The sequence below is a fragment of the Cavia porcellus genome, unplaced genomic scaffold (genome assembly GCF_034190915.1).
Source record: "Cavia porcellus strain 051 isolate PalLab524CR breed Dunkin Hartley unplaced genomic scaffold, mCavPor4.1 scaffold_8, whole genome shotgun sequence".
In the NCBI taxonomy this organism is placed as follows: Eukaryota; Metazoa; Chordata; class Mammalia; order Rodentia; family Caviidae; genus Cavia; species Cavia porcellus.
This window is the reverse complement of record NW_026947491.1, coordinates 85,073,555-85,088,534: the sequence shown is the minus strand read 5'-3', so window position 1 is coordinate 85,088,534 and position 14,980 is coordinate 85,073,555. Positions and strand designations below refer to the sequence as shown.

Here is a 14,980-nt window from a genome sequence, read left to right as displayed (position 1 = left end):
ATTATTTTAAAATCTAACTGGAGCCAGATGTGGTGGCGCACTTCTGTGATCCCAGCACTTGGGAGGCTGAGGCAGGATGATCATTGCAAGTTCAAGACCAAACTGGGCTATAAAGTGAGCTTAAGTCTAGCCTGAACTACACAGTGAGACCCTGTCTCAAAAGAAAAAAGAAAGACCAAACAAAATAAAATAGTCTGACTGGACCTATTTGGGAAATAAAGTCAGTCTTTCCATTTACAGCCAACTATGTCTCTGAGAGGCATGGAATTTGGTTTTCAGGTTGTATGTGTGTGTGTGTTTTAACAAATGTGTGTCTTATGTATTTCACTGAGTATGCTGTCAAGTTGCATACATTTACCTATAAAAGTCTCCAGTTTATCCTTTATGGCTGAGTAGTACTCCATTGGATAGAAATACCATGGTTTTTTTTTTTTACCTATTCCTCAGTTGATGGGCATTTAGATTGTTTTCAAGATCTGGCTATTACAAATTGTGCTGCTATAAACATGGGTGCATATATATCACTGTGGTATGATGCTTTCAGTTTTGGGAATACGCCCGGAAGTGGAATAGCTGGGTCAAAGGCAACTTCCAATCCCAGCTTTTTGAGGAGTCTCCAGACTGACCTCCACAGTGATTACACCAGTCTGCACTCCCATCAACAGTGCAGGAGAGTTCCTTTCTGCTCACAACCTCTCTAGCATTTGTTAATTTCTTGATAGTAGCCATTCTTACTGGAGTGATGTGGAATCTGTGTTGTTTTAATTTGCATCTCTCAAATCACTGATGTTGAACATTTTTTTCCCACATATGCTGCTTGTGTTTCTTCATGTAAGACATGTGTATCCATCTCTGATGCCCATTTTTGAACTGGTTCTTTAAGTCTGTATGGATTGATTTTTTTCTGTTGTTGTTTTTTGTTTTTTGGTACCAGGGATCAAACTCACGACCTCACGCTTGCCAGGCAGATACTTAGGTTGTTGAGCTAAAGCCCCAACCCCATTGAGTTCTTTATATGTTCTTGAAAGTAATCCTTTGAGGAACAGCTGGCAAACATTCTCGCACATTGTGGCTTGTCTCTTCACTCTGTTGGTGGTTTGTCTTGCCATGCAAAAGCTTTTCAGTAGGTGAGATCCCAGTTCTTGAATATTTGTGATATTTCCTGTGCAGTCAGGGGTTTGTTCATAAAGTCTTTGCCTCATCAATGTCTTCAAGAGTTTTACCTATTCTATCTTAGAGCAGATTTAATGTTTTTGTTTTAGTATTTAGATATTTGATCCATTCTGATTTTAGCTTGGTACATGGGGAAAGACAATGGTCCAGTTTTAATCTTCACCATGTGTAGAGCCAGCTTTTCCAGCACTATTTATTGAAGAGGCTATTTTTCTTCCAGTGAATGTGTTTGGCATCTTTGTAAAAATTAAGGTGGCTTAGTGTGTCTGGAGCTGTTTCTACATTTTCTAATCTGCTCTATTGATCTTCAGGTCTGTGTTTTGCCAGAACCACACTGTTTTTATCACAGCTTTATAGTGTAATTTCAATTCAGATATTGTGAGGGGCATGCAGTTGACACAGGGTCTAGCTATGTGGCTCAGAGTGGCCTTGGACTATGTAGTCTAGGCTGGCATTGAACTCATGGCTGTCCTCCTGCCTCAGCCTCTCTTGAGTGATGGGACTGCAGGCATGTGCCACCGTCTTGGTTATAGTCAGCTGTCTTAAAAAAGATACTTTATGACGGCACTGGGGATTTTAGCTCAGTGGCATAAGCGCCTGCCTTGCAAGCAGGCAGTCATGAGTTCTATCCCCAGTACCGATAAAAGGGAAAAAAAAAAAAAAGATACTTTATGTGACATGAATGGGGTATAGGCTTCTTTGAATTTCCTCTTCTCCATTGGCATGACTCTTGTCTGGAGTACGGTCATTTTCTCTGATTGTGCTCTGGTTTCTTCTCAGGTGGTCAGGACGTAATAACCGAGAGAAGATCAGTATTCATGTTGGCTTTGAAGAGATCTTAAACATGGAGCCCTATTGCTGCGGGGAGACCCTGAAATCACTCCGACCCGAATGCTTTCTTTACGACTTGTCTGCCGTCGTGATGCACCACGGGAAAGGGTTCGGCTCAGGACACTACACGGCCTACTGCTATAATTCTGAAGGAGGTAGAAACAGGAAAATGTGATTTTCTCTTGGCTTAGTTTTAGAAGTTGGTGTTCAGGCTTTAATGATTTCTAAACTGCCTCTAAGTCATATTAAGCAAAGAATGCTTCTGAAATACTGTTGCTTAACAAAAGAGACATGAGGTTGTTCTTGAAAATTATACTCTACATGCTATAGGAAGTACTATAGTTTCTAAAGGTTTGTTGTTGTTTTTGTTAGTTAAGGGCTGTGAAGACAGGGTGATAAAGACAGTTTTGTTAAGGAAAAGTCAGCCTGCCTACAATCCTGGGACTTTAGGACGCTGTGGCAGAAGGAGCAGAAGGTTTAGCCCAATATAGGGAACTCAGTGAGGCCCCGAATCAGAGTAAAGTGCTAAGGTATAGCTCAGTGTGCAGACCCCTTTGTGCAATCCTCAGTACCACGAGAAAACCCCCAGGTTTTGTTAAAGGCATGCCTCAAAGCCTAGGTCCTTATGTTCATTGGTTTATTTCAGTCATTTGTTACCGAAGAGGGAATCTAATGAGCTGGGGGAGTCACGGTTGTTAGCACACAGGGGACGGGGACAGGTCCTCGCCTCCGACACCCGGTGCAGAAAGCCATCTCCCCTCTGAGCTCGCTTCTGTGGCCCCTCTAGGGTTCTGGGTGCACTGCAACGACTCCAAGCTGAGCGTGTGCACCTCGGCTGATGTGTGCAGGGCCCAGGCCTACATCCTGTTCTACACGCAGCGCGGGCCTGAGAGCGGTTACCTGGAGTGCCCGGCGGATGGCCAGCACCCGGGAGACCAGGACAGGGACGGCATGGACCCCCCTGCTAGTGACAGCTGCAGCTGACCCAGGACGCCAGTTTGCTTCTTGAAATGTGGAGACTTTTTTCTAAAGGGCTGAGTTGTAATTTGGTGCTTTTTTTACTTCAGAATCAGTGCGCACACTACATTTATATATTCTGTATCTAACAAAACTTTTACACAGAGATGAAGCATAAATATATGCTTCTCAGGTGCTAGGTTGAGACTGTTGACCTTAGGCTCATGTTACCTCTCATTGATGTCTTAACTGGCTTAGATCATGAATTTGTGCGATCTACTGAAATGCAGGGAAGCATTTTATACACATTTGTTGCTTATTTATCTTTTGTAGCTGCTTTCTATACAGATTGTAAAAAGATGGAAAATTGGATAGTTTCCTCACAAATAAGTCTCAACTAAAAAAGAACATTTCTTGCAGGGCATTTGTGTCCTGACGTCACCTTGCCCTGGGAAGGGAGCTGAGCTGAAGCACTGCAGGTGACTCAGCCTCACCAGCTGTCATACCTGGTGATGTGCCCAAGGTTCTGCACAGTTGGGGCTCAGAAGAGATTGATTTGGCTAATGGAATTTGATTTAAAATTGTAAGAGTTGTTGGAGGCTGAGGCAGGAGGATCGCTGTGAGTTCAAGGCCAGTCTGGGCTACACAGTGAGATCTATCTCAAAAAAGCACACCAAAAAATTTTTAACAGTTCTTTATTTAACATAGTCAAACTATATTTAAATGAAAATGGCAAATTTACAAATGTATATTAAGTAAATTTTTATAACTGTGGATATGAAAAGGGAAGAATGGCTGGTACTTACTTGAATTTACCAAACCTGTATATTACGTTTCACATTGTTTATCTTTTTCATTCTGTATTTGATAACATTGTACCTCTTAAAGCTTTATATAGCTCGAGATTGTTAGTTCAAGGGAATAAAAGTCTTGAAGAGAAAACTAGAGGCCAGAGAAGGTAACTATTCAAGATTAGCAACTGGCCTACATGTGTGGCATCTCATTTTTCTGAATAGCAAAGCCTGGATATTTTACTCTTGCTAGGATTATGTTAAGTATTGGGAAACTCTGAGGTATCCTGGGATGCCAGCCTTCTTAAAAATACAGTGAAAACTATCTAAATTTGTGTTAAGAGCATGGTGTGAGCCTGGCACGGTAGTAGTGCACGCCCATAGTCCTGGCAGTTGGGAGGCTGAGGCAGGACTGCTGAGTTCAAGTCAGCCTGAGCTGTAATGTGAGTTCAGGGCATCTCCACTTCAGTGAGACCCTGTCTCAAAAAAAAGAATAGTGTGACATGCTTCTTCTCTTCTTCCCTAATAACCACAGTACTTCCTTGAAGTCCTGCTGATTTAAAAGGAGAGGGTCTGCTCACCTCTGTAGATCAGTAACAGATCATATGCCATTGGCAGTTACTAGAAGATCATTTGCCCCTTTTCTCTAAGATAAATTTATTTGCAGCTTGAAATCTAATGAAAAGTAATATCCTGTGACTATCTGCCATTAGAAGTTACTTGTAAGTATAAACCTTAAAAGCAACCTGTATTAGCACATTTCTTAGTTTCAGGAAACAAATCACCTGGAGCAGCTGATTTAAGCATAAATGAGAATTTAGCATCAAACAGCTTGTGCCAGAAAATAGCTGGGTATTAAACGCCAAGGATTAGAGCTGCTGGCTGCCTGAACATCTGTGCAGGCTGTTTCCTCCACTCTCACAGTCAAGCCTCATTAAGACTCAGGTGCCCAGCCTTTCCTTGTCAGGAATATAGGCCGTATATCCCAGGCTGCCCTCCAACCCAGGGTTCCCAGGACAATTTTTCAAATACGGAATAATTTAGCACCTAATTTTAATCAGATTTTAAAAGAAAAAACTTGAAGCTGTGTCTGTAATGGCATAACTGCTTGTATTTATTTTGGTCTGAAATACACTAAAAGCTATGGGGGAGAGGGAGGTGTTGGGGTGGCCACGGTACATAGGAATTGTGTTTCCACTGAATTAGACATGTAAACCTAAATGACTCACAGAACTTAGATTTCTCACTAAATATCCCCAGTTTCCACATGGACCTCTACATTCTGCTGTGTTGATCTAACAAAAAACAACATGTTCTGGTTGTAAAATAATTTACTAAAGGCACTGCTGTTAAACATCAGACTGGTAGCTTGTTGGCAATAAGTACATCATCATAAACAGAGCAGGTTTCCGAGATACACGGCTGCAGGCAGATTTCCCCCAGCTGAGCACTTTCTATATACAAATCCTCTCCCTTCCAACCACTGCCCCAGCACTGCCCCCAGCACTTCTCTGAGAAAGGAGATTGTTGTTGACTGCTACCCAGAATGCTGGGAAAGCTCCAAATCTTCATTCAGGGCTCTTTTAAATCCTGGCTTAGAAAACAGTACAGCCAGGCGTGAACCTCACGAGCTCTGCCATTTGTATGGCATCACAGAAAATGGACAACTATCCCAAGGGAGCTGCTGGACATGAGCACCATAGTAAACAGCTCAGACAGCTAAAACCTAGATGGTTTCCCAGAACAGAAGGTAACATTCACTTACAGCTCGAAGGCAGAAAGAGCAGCTTTTGAACGGAACAAAGGATTTAGGTACATTAAGTCAGAGGTTTCTCTTAAGAACATTAATACAGAACTAAAAAACAGCATCCCAGAGCAATAAAAACCTCATTGTGCTAAAGCATACACAAAGGCTTTCACCTTGGCACGTGACAGTTCTGAAATTATGTTGGAACATTCCTGACATCACATATTCAAGCAATAGAAGACTCGGTAGTGGGGCTGAATGCAGCAGAGGAGCCAGCGCCGACGCCTCACGTCCACCCGGGGAGCCACGCGAGCCCAGACTGCCCGAGATGGAGCGTACCCAGGACTCCAGCTGGAAGGCCCTGCATCTTCAGTCTGACTCTTAAGCAGAACAAGCTTGAAATGTTCTCCTTGCTTTTGTGGCTTTAAAAAAAGCTCTTTTGGTGTTTTGAGGAAGATGAATACATTTCTTAACAAGTACTACCATTGAGCAAAGGATCAAAATGTTTAAGGTTTTTCAAGTGTCCACGATGTTCCCACTAAATCATGTTTCAGTTAAATTTTTCTAATGTCAGGACAAAAGTGAAAGACAGGTACCAGTGAGGGTCTCAAAGAAAATCAAAGTATCCCTAAAGCTTTGCATCATTTTTAAAGAAAAGGTGATTGTCCCACTTACGCACAGGAAGGTCTTGTTTTTAGCCACTACACCAGAAGAATGGGTCTGTGTAAGACACCTACAGTCCACAGAGAAGCCTAACTGGATAGCTACTTCCTGCTCACAATTATAACCACAGACATTAAAATGTAGCTCTCAGATCTGAAAATGTCTTTATTTTTTAGAAAATGGATTCCAGGAAGGTTAAAAAGCAATACCAGAGGGCATAGGTGCAGAAATGGATGTAGTCATTCAAAGCATTCAAGTAAGAATATGGCCATATAAATACCCAAAAAGCATGACTTGGTTGTTCCAAACAAAATGTGTAAGTCATTCCTAACTAATCTGAGCCGTATAACATGTCTTAGACAGGGAGGAAACAGTTAACATTTGAAAGTCCTGAAAGCTTTTTTCCTTGGTTAATTACATTAGATGGTTTGCCTTGGATCAAAATCAAATTCTTTTAAACATGGATAAAGTATTACACAGGTCCACTGTTAAAACAGACAACATGTTGCAAGTTAACTGTGGTATAACGTATTCCAACAAAGCTTAGAAAATAAAGACGTTGAGGTGGCTTTGGACTAAGTTTAATAGTCATCTCCTCTGCTGACAACTTCTTTACAAGTCGGACGCAGCAGTATGGTGTGTTCGAACTGCGCTGTGTAAGACCCTTTAATGTCACACAGTGGCGGGTACGGGTCTACGATGCCCAAGTCACACAGATTTTTCAGTGCCATCAAATATTTACTTTCTCCCAGGCGATCCAGCCATCTGCGGCAGAAGGCGAGAGTGCCAAAGTTTTCGTTGATGACGTTTAACAAGTGTTTCGCTCTTGGAAGCCTAGGGGGAGAAAGCGCACGTGTGAAAGCTTCTGTCACTCCTAGCGCAGCCCTAGCGCATCATGTCGCTGGCTTCAGCTTGCTCTTTGCTCCTTTTCTTTCAATACTAGGGTGGAGCCCAGGGGCCCTAGCAGGTGAGGCCAGCGCTCCCCAGTCACCTCACGGATGTGCCCACCCATCTGTTCCTATGTTAAATTCCCAGTCACGGGCTCATTTATAGCGAATTATGGAAGCTGCGTTTCGTGCATGAAGCTCAAAAACCACACCACACACAAGAAGACGTGCAAATCCAGCCTTTGGTGGTTATCTTATAGAAGAGGACTTCTAAAAAAAGGATGATGGGGCTAGGGACATAGCTCAGTGGCACAAGCTCACGCGTGGCAAGCACAACATCCGAGTTCAATTCGTGGTACAATAAAGATAACAGTATTAAGACCAAAAACCTAAGCATGCTGGCAAAATAATATTCACAAACACTTAGAATGTAGACTTGAAGAAAATAAATTGTCATCTCAAAGCACTACGCAGGCTACTAACTTTTCTGTGGTAATGGAAACCCACAATTTCCCACTGGCTACACAACTGTTTGCTAGTGAGCCCGGCCTGCGTTTGTGTTGGGTTTTTTAACTATTAACCGGGACGGACAAAAAGCAGCCTTCACTCACCTTATTGGCACGTGCCCAACATCAAAATTTTTCATGTAATGCGAACACTCCATGTCATCATGGACAACACCTTTCCCTGTGCTGCCAAAGGTCTCGATGGCGTACACTTCTCCTTCCTTCAGAAACACATGGCAGGAGAGTGGCATTCAGGACCCAGGACGCCCTGACCCCACCTGGCCTCCCTCCCTGAGTGGAGAGCTGAGCGGGTGCGCCCTACACACACGAGCCCCCACCAGCCACCCCGCCTCACCCTGAAAGCGAAGCCCGAGCCCAGCCGCACCACATACCTCCATCCTGGTGGCCTCCCCGCCCTTCACAATGGGCACTGTCTTCCCTGCGTGTATCCTGTACGGCCCAATTGAGTGTCCGTTGAGGTTTCGGATTGGCTTCACTGTGGCAACAAACAGGGAAAGATGTGTTACGCAGGCCTTCTAGAAGGACACACAGATCCCTGACTTTTCAGAGAATCCCAGCGTTTACTGCACAGCAAGACGCAGCTGTACTGCACCTCATCCTGCATCTTGCAGGAGAGGATGAAATAAAGAATCGTCTAGGGAGTCACTGAAAATACAGACTGGCCCGCAGGGACAGGAGAAGCCTGTCTGTGTGGCTATAGAACAAACCACATGAAAGGATGCTGGGTCACAAGGGGAGTTCATGAAACCTTCACTCTGCATGGCCTGAAACCACACCAGTGGCAGCACAGTCACACGGCAGAACACCAGTCAACAACCAAAACCACCCACCGGTGAAGCAGTCAACAGACATTAAGCTGAAAATGAGCTGAGAACCACTTGATGCAGATCTGTGCAATTCCACACGCATAGCAGCGCACGCTAACCCTAGTTAAACTGCCTGTTAAACTCAGAGGAAAGCAGGTATGAATCCCACAGGACTCTGGACAGTGGCCACCACCACTGCAGTGCACAAGAAAGACTTGAGTGCCGGGAAACATCCCAGGAGTGCAGCCCCACAGCGGGTACCAGGGCCATTGTGCCCCTTACCCTGGAACTCAGACTCGCCACCACCATGGAGCTATCGCCTTGGGCTGTGGCCCAGGCAGGTAAGCTCTATGCATTTTTTTTTTTTTTTTTTTTTTTTGGTGGTACCAGGGATCGACCTCGTGACCTTGCACTTACCAGGCAGGTGCTTATGCCGCTGAGCTAAATCCCCAGCCCGGGCTATCATTTTCAATGCTAATCACACTTAACACTACATTTTATGCTCAGCAATTTCTCTTAAAAAGGGGAGGGGGGTTAGATAGCACTGGGGAGGCTGAGGCAGGAGGACTGTGAGTTTGAGACCAGCCTGGGCTCCAAAGTGAGTTTACGGCCAGCTCAAACTACATATCAAGACCCTGTCTCTGGGAAAAGAAAAAAGAAAGGCTTGGAAATCTAACTGTAAATTCTAGAATCTTGGGTATGAAGTCAGCTTTACAGTGGCACAGAAGTAGGCAGCAAAAAGTTTTTAAAAATTTTACCAATGAAATAATGACAGGTAAATTACAAATTTAGGAAGGAGGCACAGAAAAAGAATTCTCAACTCCTTTCCCCAAAACAATAAAAAGAAAAACTCTTCTGATATAAGCAAAATTTATTTTAAAATGTAGATAGCACTAGTCCAAGACCTGGTGAACTGTCAGGCAAAAATGCTTTGTTAGGCTCGGTAGCATGGTGCACACCGGTAACCACAGCACTTGAGAAACTGAGGCAGGACTGCCACAACTTTGAGGCCAGTATAGGCTGCACAGTGAGTTCAAGGACAGCCTGCACTACACAGCAAGACTAAGGACCTCAGCACTCAGAGAGGCTGAGGTGATAGGGTACTAAGATTGAGCCCAGGCTGCACCACAAGGTGAAGTAGCAGGATCCTGCCTCGAAATAAAAAACTGAAGAGCCAAGGCCACAGCTCAGTGTGAAAGTGGCCAGTCCCCCGCGGGGCCGGGGCATTTAGCTGTGCCCAACACACACGTGCACACACACACACATGAAATGGCCCAGTGACATCCATCCCACCTCGGCAGGCTCTCACAGAGATGGGCTGCAGCTCTGATCCCTGTGGATTTCTCCCAGAGGTTTTCTGTGACAGGAGTGACCCCAAGAAGAGAACAAAAACGCCACACAGTTCAAGGGAAGAGGTGAGGAAAACATTAGGGGTCCAACTTTGCGACCTGGACCTGCCCCCTTGCTAAGTGGGGAGGGAAGGAAGGAGGAGACAGCGTGAGGACACAGAGGCCACAGTCCCTAAGAGTTTCAGCAACTTCTCGCAGAACCCTGAAGTCGGGTTCCCAGATGTGGTGAGCCTGGAAATCAGCAGACCCAGCCTGGGGCTTCACAAGTTCCTCTGGGAGCTGCGCATTTCCGCCCTTCCGTGTCAGCTCCTCCATGGTTAGAACGCATGTCTGGAGCCCGCGCAGAGAGCAACAGCAGAGGCACCCCGAAACTGCTTCCTTTCAAAGAACCAGCAGGGACAGGGACAGGTACAGGGACAGACAAGTGAGCAGCGGGTCTCCACATTCTCAGTGTGAGGCTGGAAAATCACCAGGGTCCTGCCTGCAGTCCCAGGCAAGCCGGCTCCCTCGCCAGCAACGCAGGTGACACTGCCACACATCCCCCACCAAGCACGACAGGAGCTGAGCAGAGGCTCCCAGGAGTGGCTGTGCTCGGACAGCAGTGACCTGCCACCCCTTTAGGTTCCCAGGACACAAGGACAAAGCAGCTAGCCTAGAGAAAGCCACTGGCCAGGCATGGTGGCGCACACCTGTCACTGAAGAGGTCTGAGAGGCTGAGACAGCAGGAGGATGAGTTCAAGCCCAGTCCCAGCAACTTAGCTCTGGTCTCAAAATACAGCAGGGCTGGAGGGGCGGCTTAGGGTGAGGGCACTGGGCTCGATCCCAAGTACCACAGGGCAGAGAGACAGTGACAGAGACAGACAGACAGACAGACAGAGGGGGAGGAGGGAGGAAAAGGAACAGCAAGCAGGCGTTCCCAGAACCATGCCAGGAGGCAGGCTGGCGGACCCACCTTGGTACGTCTTGCCGTCTATCTCTACCTCGTAGGACTCCATAACTTCCTGTATGGCCTCGCCCACGTCGCACAGGCGGACGTCAATGCCAGCACACTGCAAACAAGGAGCATGTTCCATATATCAAAGTGCAGAACTTTATCATGATTTCTTTTTTTTTTTTTTTTGATTTTTATTTTTAAAAACTTTATCATGATTTCTTAATATTTAAAACAAAGGACACTCAGAAAAACGACGTTTACACTACACATCCCTGTAGATGCTGAACAGACAGCGTGACAATAAGCTTTGGCACAGGCACAGGGAACCAAGCACTTAGGCCACAGGGTGAACAATGTGGCTAGAGTTTGAGAAACACCAGGTCTGTGACTTACACCCTGGCACCCACTTCTCGGCCTAACACCAACACACTGAATCCTCGGGAGGTGACCACGCAGGGACTCGGGCTCCAAGATGGCTCTAAACCCTCAGAACCAGGGCCTGCTGGCCCATCGGCTTTAGCCCTCAGGGTGACAGTGGTGTGCCCACCCCCACCCCACACAGGTGCAGGTTCCAAAACATCCTGCACACAACCCCACGGAGCCATGGGAACAAAAACAGAACTGCTGGAAACATGCGGGACCTAAGCTCCATCCCCAGAGGAGGCAGCAGCGCTCTCCCCAGTCTGGCTCCTTTCCTTTTTGTCTTTCCCTGGCTAGAAGCTAAATATTTAATATGACACTCAAAACAGCTACCTCGATGAGAAAAACAACGGGAGCTCCAGGGCTCTCACTTTAGATTCAAATGCAGAGTGCCGAACAATGACAGAGCACAGGACGCAGGAGAGAACGACTGTCCAAGGGCACACGTTACCAACAGACATGAGTACTGAAACAGATCTCATGGATGAACCGGGTAAAGATTTTAAAAACACTGAAAAACCTGGGGCTGAAAAATGCAATGACTAAATGAAAAATTCCCCAGAGGTTTTCAAAGCCAAACACGGGCAGGGACCAGCCCCCCCCCCCCCAGGCCAGAGCCACAGGAAGACTTGAGCCTGGGCCCCCCCACAAACCACCGCAGCCCTCAGACTGCACACCTCGGGGGCCTCACAGAACAAATGAGCAGACAGAACCGCTGAAGAAGTAACGGCCGATGAGACACGAATATCCAAGAAGCTCCGTGAACACCAGGTAAGTGAGCACCCAGACACACACTGGGACGTTAAAAAAAGCATCTCAGTCTAAATGCTAGGAGCACGATAGCTCTGGATTGAGTTCACATCGTTCACATAACCTGGGGAAAATGCTCCCAGTTATTTGGAAGGCTGAGGCAGGAGGATCACAAGTGAAAGGCCTGCCTGGGCAACTTAGCTACAACCTGCCTCAAATAAAAATAAAAAGGAGGGCCAAGGATTTAGCTCAGCAGCATAAGCACCTGCCTTGCAAGTGTGCAGTCGTGAGTTTGATCCCTGGTACCAAAAATAAAATAAAAAGGAAAGCATATGTACCATGGTGGTAGACTGTCCTTGGGGGTCCATCCTGAGCACAACAGGGCTCAGCAGGGAACCCCTACTGAGTATAAAGACTGCCCTGGACTCAGGCCCCAGTAGCACAATCAGGCAAGCAAATCCCCATGGAGTGCTTCCCAGAAATAGAAGAACTTGTTCAAAAATCCACATGGACTTTCTTCCAGGGACTGTGAACTGCAGAGCCCAAACACTCTTGGTGGCAGGGGTTGAGAGGGGACAGGATTCTCACTGCACCGACAGCTTCACCCTTTGCTAGGCAAGCACTCCAACCAAGCTGTGTCCCTAGCCCCGTTTTAAGGAATTATGGGACACAGTCTTGTCTCAAACTTGGGACCCTCCTGCCTCAGCCTCTCAAGTAGCTAGGACTACAGACCTGTGCCATGGTGCCTGACTGGTGCCTGACTCAAAACTTCTAAAGTTACAGCAATCAAGAGTATGGTTCTTGCATAAAAAAAGACATACACACCCAAGGGACAGACAATCCAGAAATGCACTCCGCCCAGATGGCCAAGTGACTGTGACAAAGGCACCAAGACCATCCAGCAGGAAACAACCTTCAACATACGGCTCTGGGAAAGCTGGGTACCCGCACCCACTGGGATGAAGATGCGGGGTGCTGAGGCAGGAGGACTCCGCCTGGGCAATTCTGTGAGGCTGTCCCAAAAGAGAGTGCACAGACATTTCTCTTAAATGATACAAACAGCCATTAGCATGGCTCCTTCACGGACACCACAGTGATAGGAAGACATCACCACACACCCCTGGGGTGGCTCCTGCTGAAAACACCCTGGGATGACACAGCAAGGCCGGGGGGAGCTGGGGACTGTCCCTGTGCAGGGTGAGTGGGAGCAGAAAGCAGCACAGCCTTGTGGGGAGTGTAGCAGGTGCCCCGAGGGAAAAACACCCGCAGGAATCAGTGATTCCCACAGCCCAGGACGCAGTGTCTCCGGGTGGGACAGCGCAGATGCGTGCACACGTACAGCGTATATGTAAGGTGTGAGTACATGCACATGTGCCTCTAAAGGGAGAAAACCCGGGCACAAGGAGACACTGTGCCAGGTGAAATAAGCTGTCCCAGAAGTCCAGGTAGCACTGCAGTACTTCGTGCTGACCGGAGGGAAAAAGGAAGGGTGACTGCAGGCATCGACATGTCCACCCCACAACGACGGTGAAAGCGGCCACTCACAGCTGGAGAGCGTGGCAGAAGTATGGGCACTGGGCGCGGGCTGGGAAACTGCACCTGCGCCAGGACTGAGCAGGAGGGGGAGCACGAACTGGCAGCACAGAGAGCACGGGGATGCTCAAGGACATGGGTCACTGCAGAGCCATCGGCCAAATGTCGGCACAGCGACAGTGCCCACTGCCTGCTGCACCAGGCTGCGCCTGTGCTGCCCACTGCTAGCTCAGCCCAGTGCCTCTCCCAGGGGCCACGGGGTGTAGTGTGCTATGAAGGTCCAGGAAAGCTGCAGTTCTGATGCTCAATTCTGATGTGAAACTAAAACTACTCTACAAAATAAAGTTTATGAACAGCAACAACCCCAAAGACACAACTTTAAGGCAAAAAACCATATCCAAACTTTGTTTTAATAAAAACATTAGTGAAGCTGAATTTTTAAAAAACCTTTCGCATACTATTTATTCCCATTAACTACCTAAGACCTTCAAGGCAGTAAATTATGTCGTTCACCCTAACATGCACAGACCTTAAACCAGGCTAGCAAGCAAATGCTTCAAAAACATTTAAAGAGCTGGCTCAGTGATCCACGCCTATAATCCTGGCACTCAGGAAGCTGAGGCAGGAGGATCACCATGAGTTCAAGGCCAGCCTGAGCTACATAACAAGATCCTGTCTAGAAAAACCAAAAACCAAACAAACAAATAAATAAATAAGAATTTGAAGAAACAGTGCGTTCAGCTCACCTACCTTTATTCCAGTATTAGTGGCATCTTTTACAGCTTTTAATAATATATCATATTTGGGATTAAAAGTGACAGTAAAAGCACAGTCAATTATCCTACCTGAAAGAAAAAAAATCATCTGTAAGTTTACTCATCAATTTACTTACTTTATAGCACTAACCTATAAAATACAAACAAAGTTAAAAAGAAAATGGAGAGCCAGGTGTGGTGGCACAATCTTGAAGCCCCAGTAACAGGGAGGCTGAGGCAGGAGCAGTGTCTTCAATTTGAGCCTTGACCACACAGTGAAATCCCATCTCAAAAAACTGAATCGATGGGCTCAAAGGAGACAGAGCGGCCTCCCAAGTCCCCAGAGACTAGGTGTTTCCAGAGGCAGAGAGCAGAGTACACAGGGGGCAGAATAAAACTGCTGAAGACTCACAGGACTAGTAGCCGAGACTCTGAAACAGGGTCCATTCCACACTCTCCTCCCGCTATCACGCACACAGACCAACAGAAACAAGGCAGAGAGGACCCAGAGACAAGGAGCAGCCCTGCACAGGGCAGGGGAAACGTACAGGGCCGTACAGTGCTCTACTCAAAGCCACATGTCTGACGAGGAAGCCACAGGTCAGGACGGGATCTCAGCTCGCTTTCTGGCCTGGAAGTGAGGTGACATGGTACTTGGGGACATGATTTAGGGGGGAATTTAGAAAAGCAAACATATATACAAAAAAGACTGGAAGTCTCTAGATAAATGTGTAGGACACATAAACAATGACTAAATGAAGAAATACGGGCTATTTCCATGCCATGACACAAAAACAAACCTCAGCTTCCCAACGGCCTCGGCTTTTAGTAAGGCACTCACTCCGGAGTGCCCCTGC

General features: G+C 46.6%; 2 protein-coding genes across 2 annotated transcripts in view; one reads left to right on the top strand and one right to left on the bottom strand.

Moving 5' to 3' along the window:
- Positions 1 to 5,111, top strand: part of Usp44 (ubiquitin specific peptidase 44) — a 36,586-nt gene extending 31,475 nt beyond the window's left edge. The window contains 2 exon segments of the mRNA XM_063255319.1: positions 1,954 to 2,159; positions 2,792 to 5,111. Of these exon segments, the coding sequence (XP_063111389.1) occupies positions 1,954 to 2,159; positions 2,792 to 2,988 (403 nt within the window). The 3' untranslated portion in view covers positions 2,989 to 5,111.
- Positions 5,112 to 6,309: 1,198 nt separating this feature from the next.
- Metap2 (methionyl aminopeptidase 2) overlaps positions 6,310 to 14,980 on the bottom strand; it is a 28,954-nt gene continuing 20,283 nt past the window's right edge. Inside the window, exons 7-11 of the mRNA XM_003475883.5 lie at positions 14,119 to 14,213; positions 10,684 to 10,780; positions 7,948 to 8,051; positions 7,661 to 7,776; positions 6,310 to 6,996 (exon numbers count right to left, since the gene is read on the bottom strand). Of these exons, the coding sequence (XP_003475931.2) occupies positions 6,744 to 6,996; positions 7,661 to 7,776; positions 7,948 to 8,051; positions 10,684 to 10,780; positions 14,119 to 14,213 (665 nt within the window). The 3' untranslated portion in view covers positions 6,310 to 6,743. The remainder of the gene's footprint in view (positions 6,997 to 7,660; positions 7,777 to 7,947; positions 8,052 to 10,683; positions 10,781 to 14,118; positions 14,214 to 14,980) is intronic.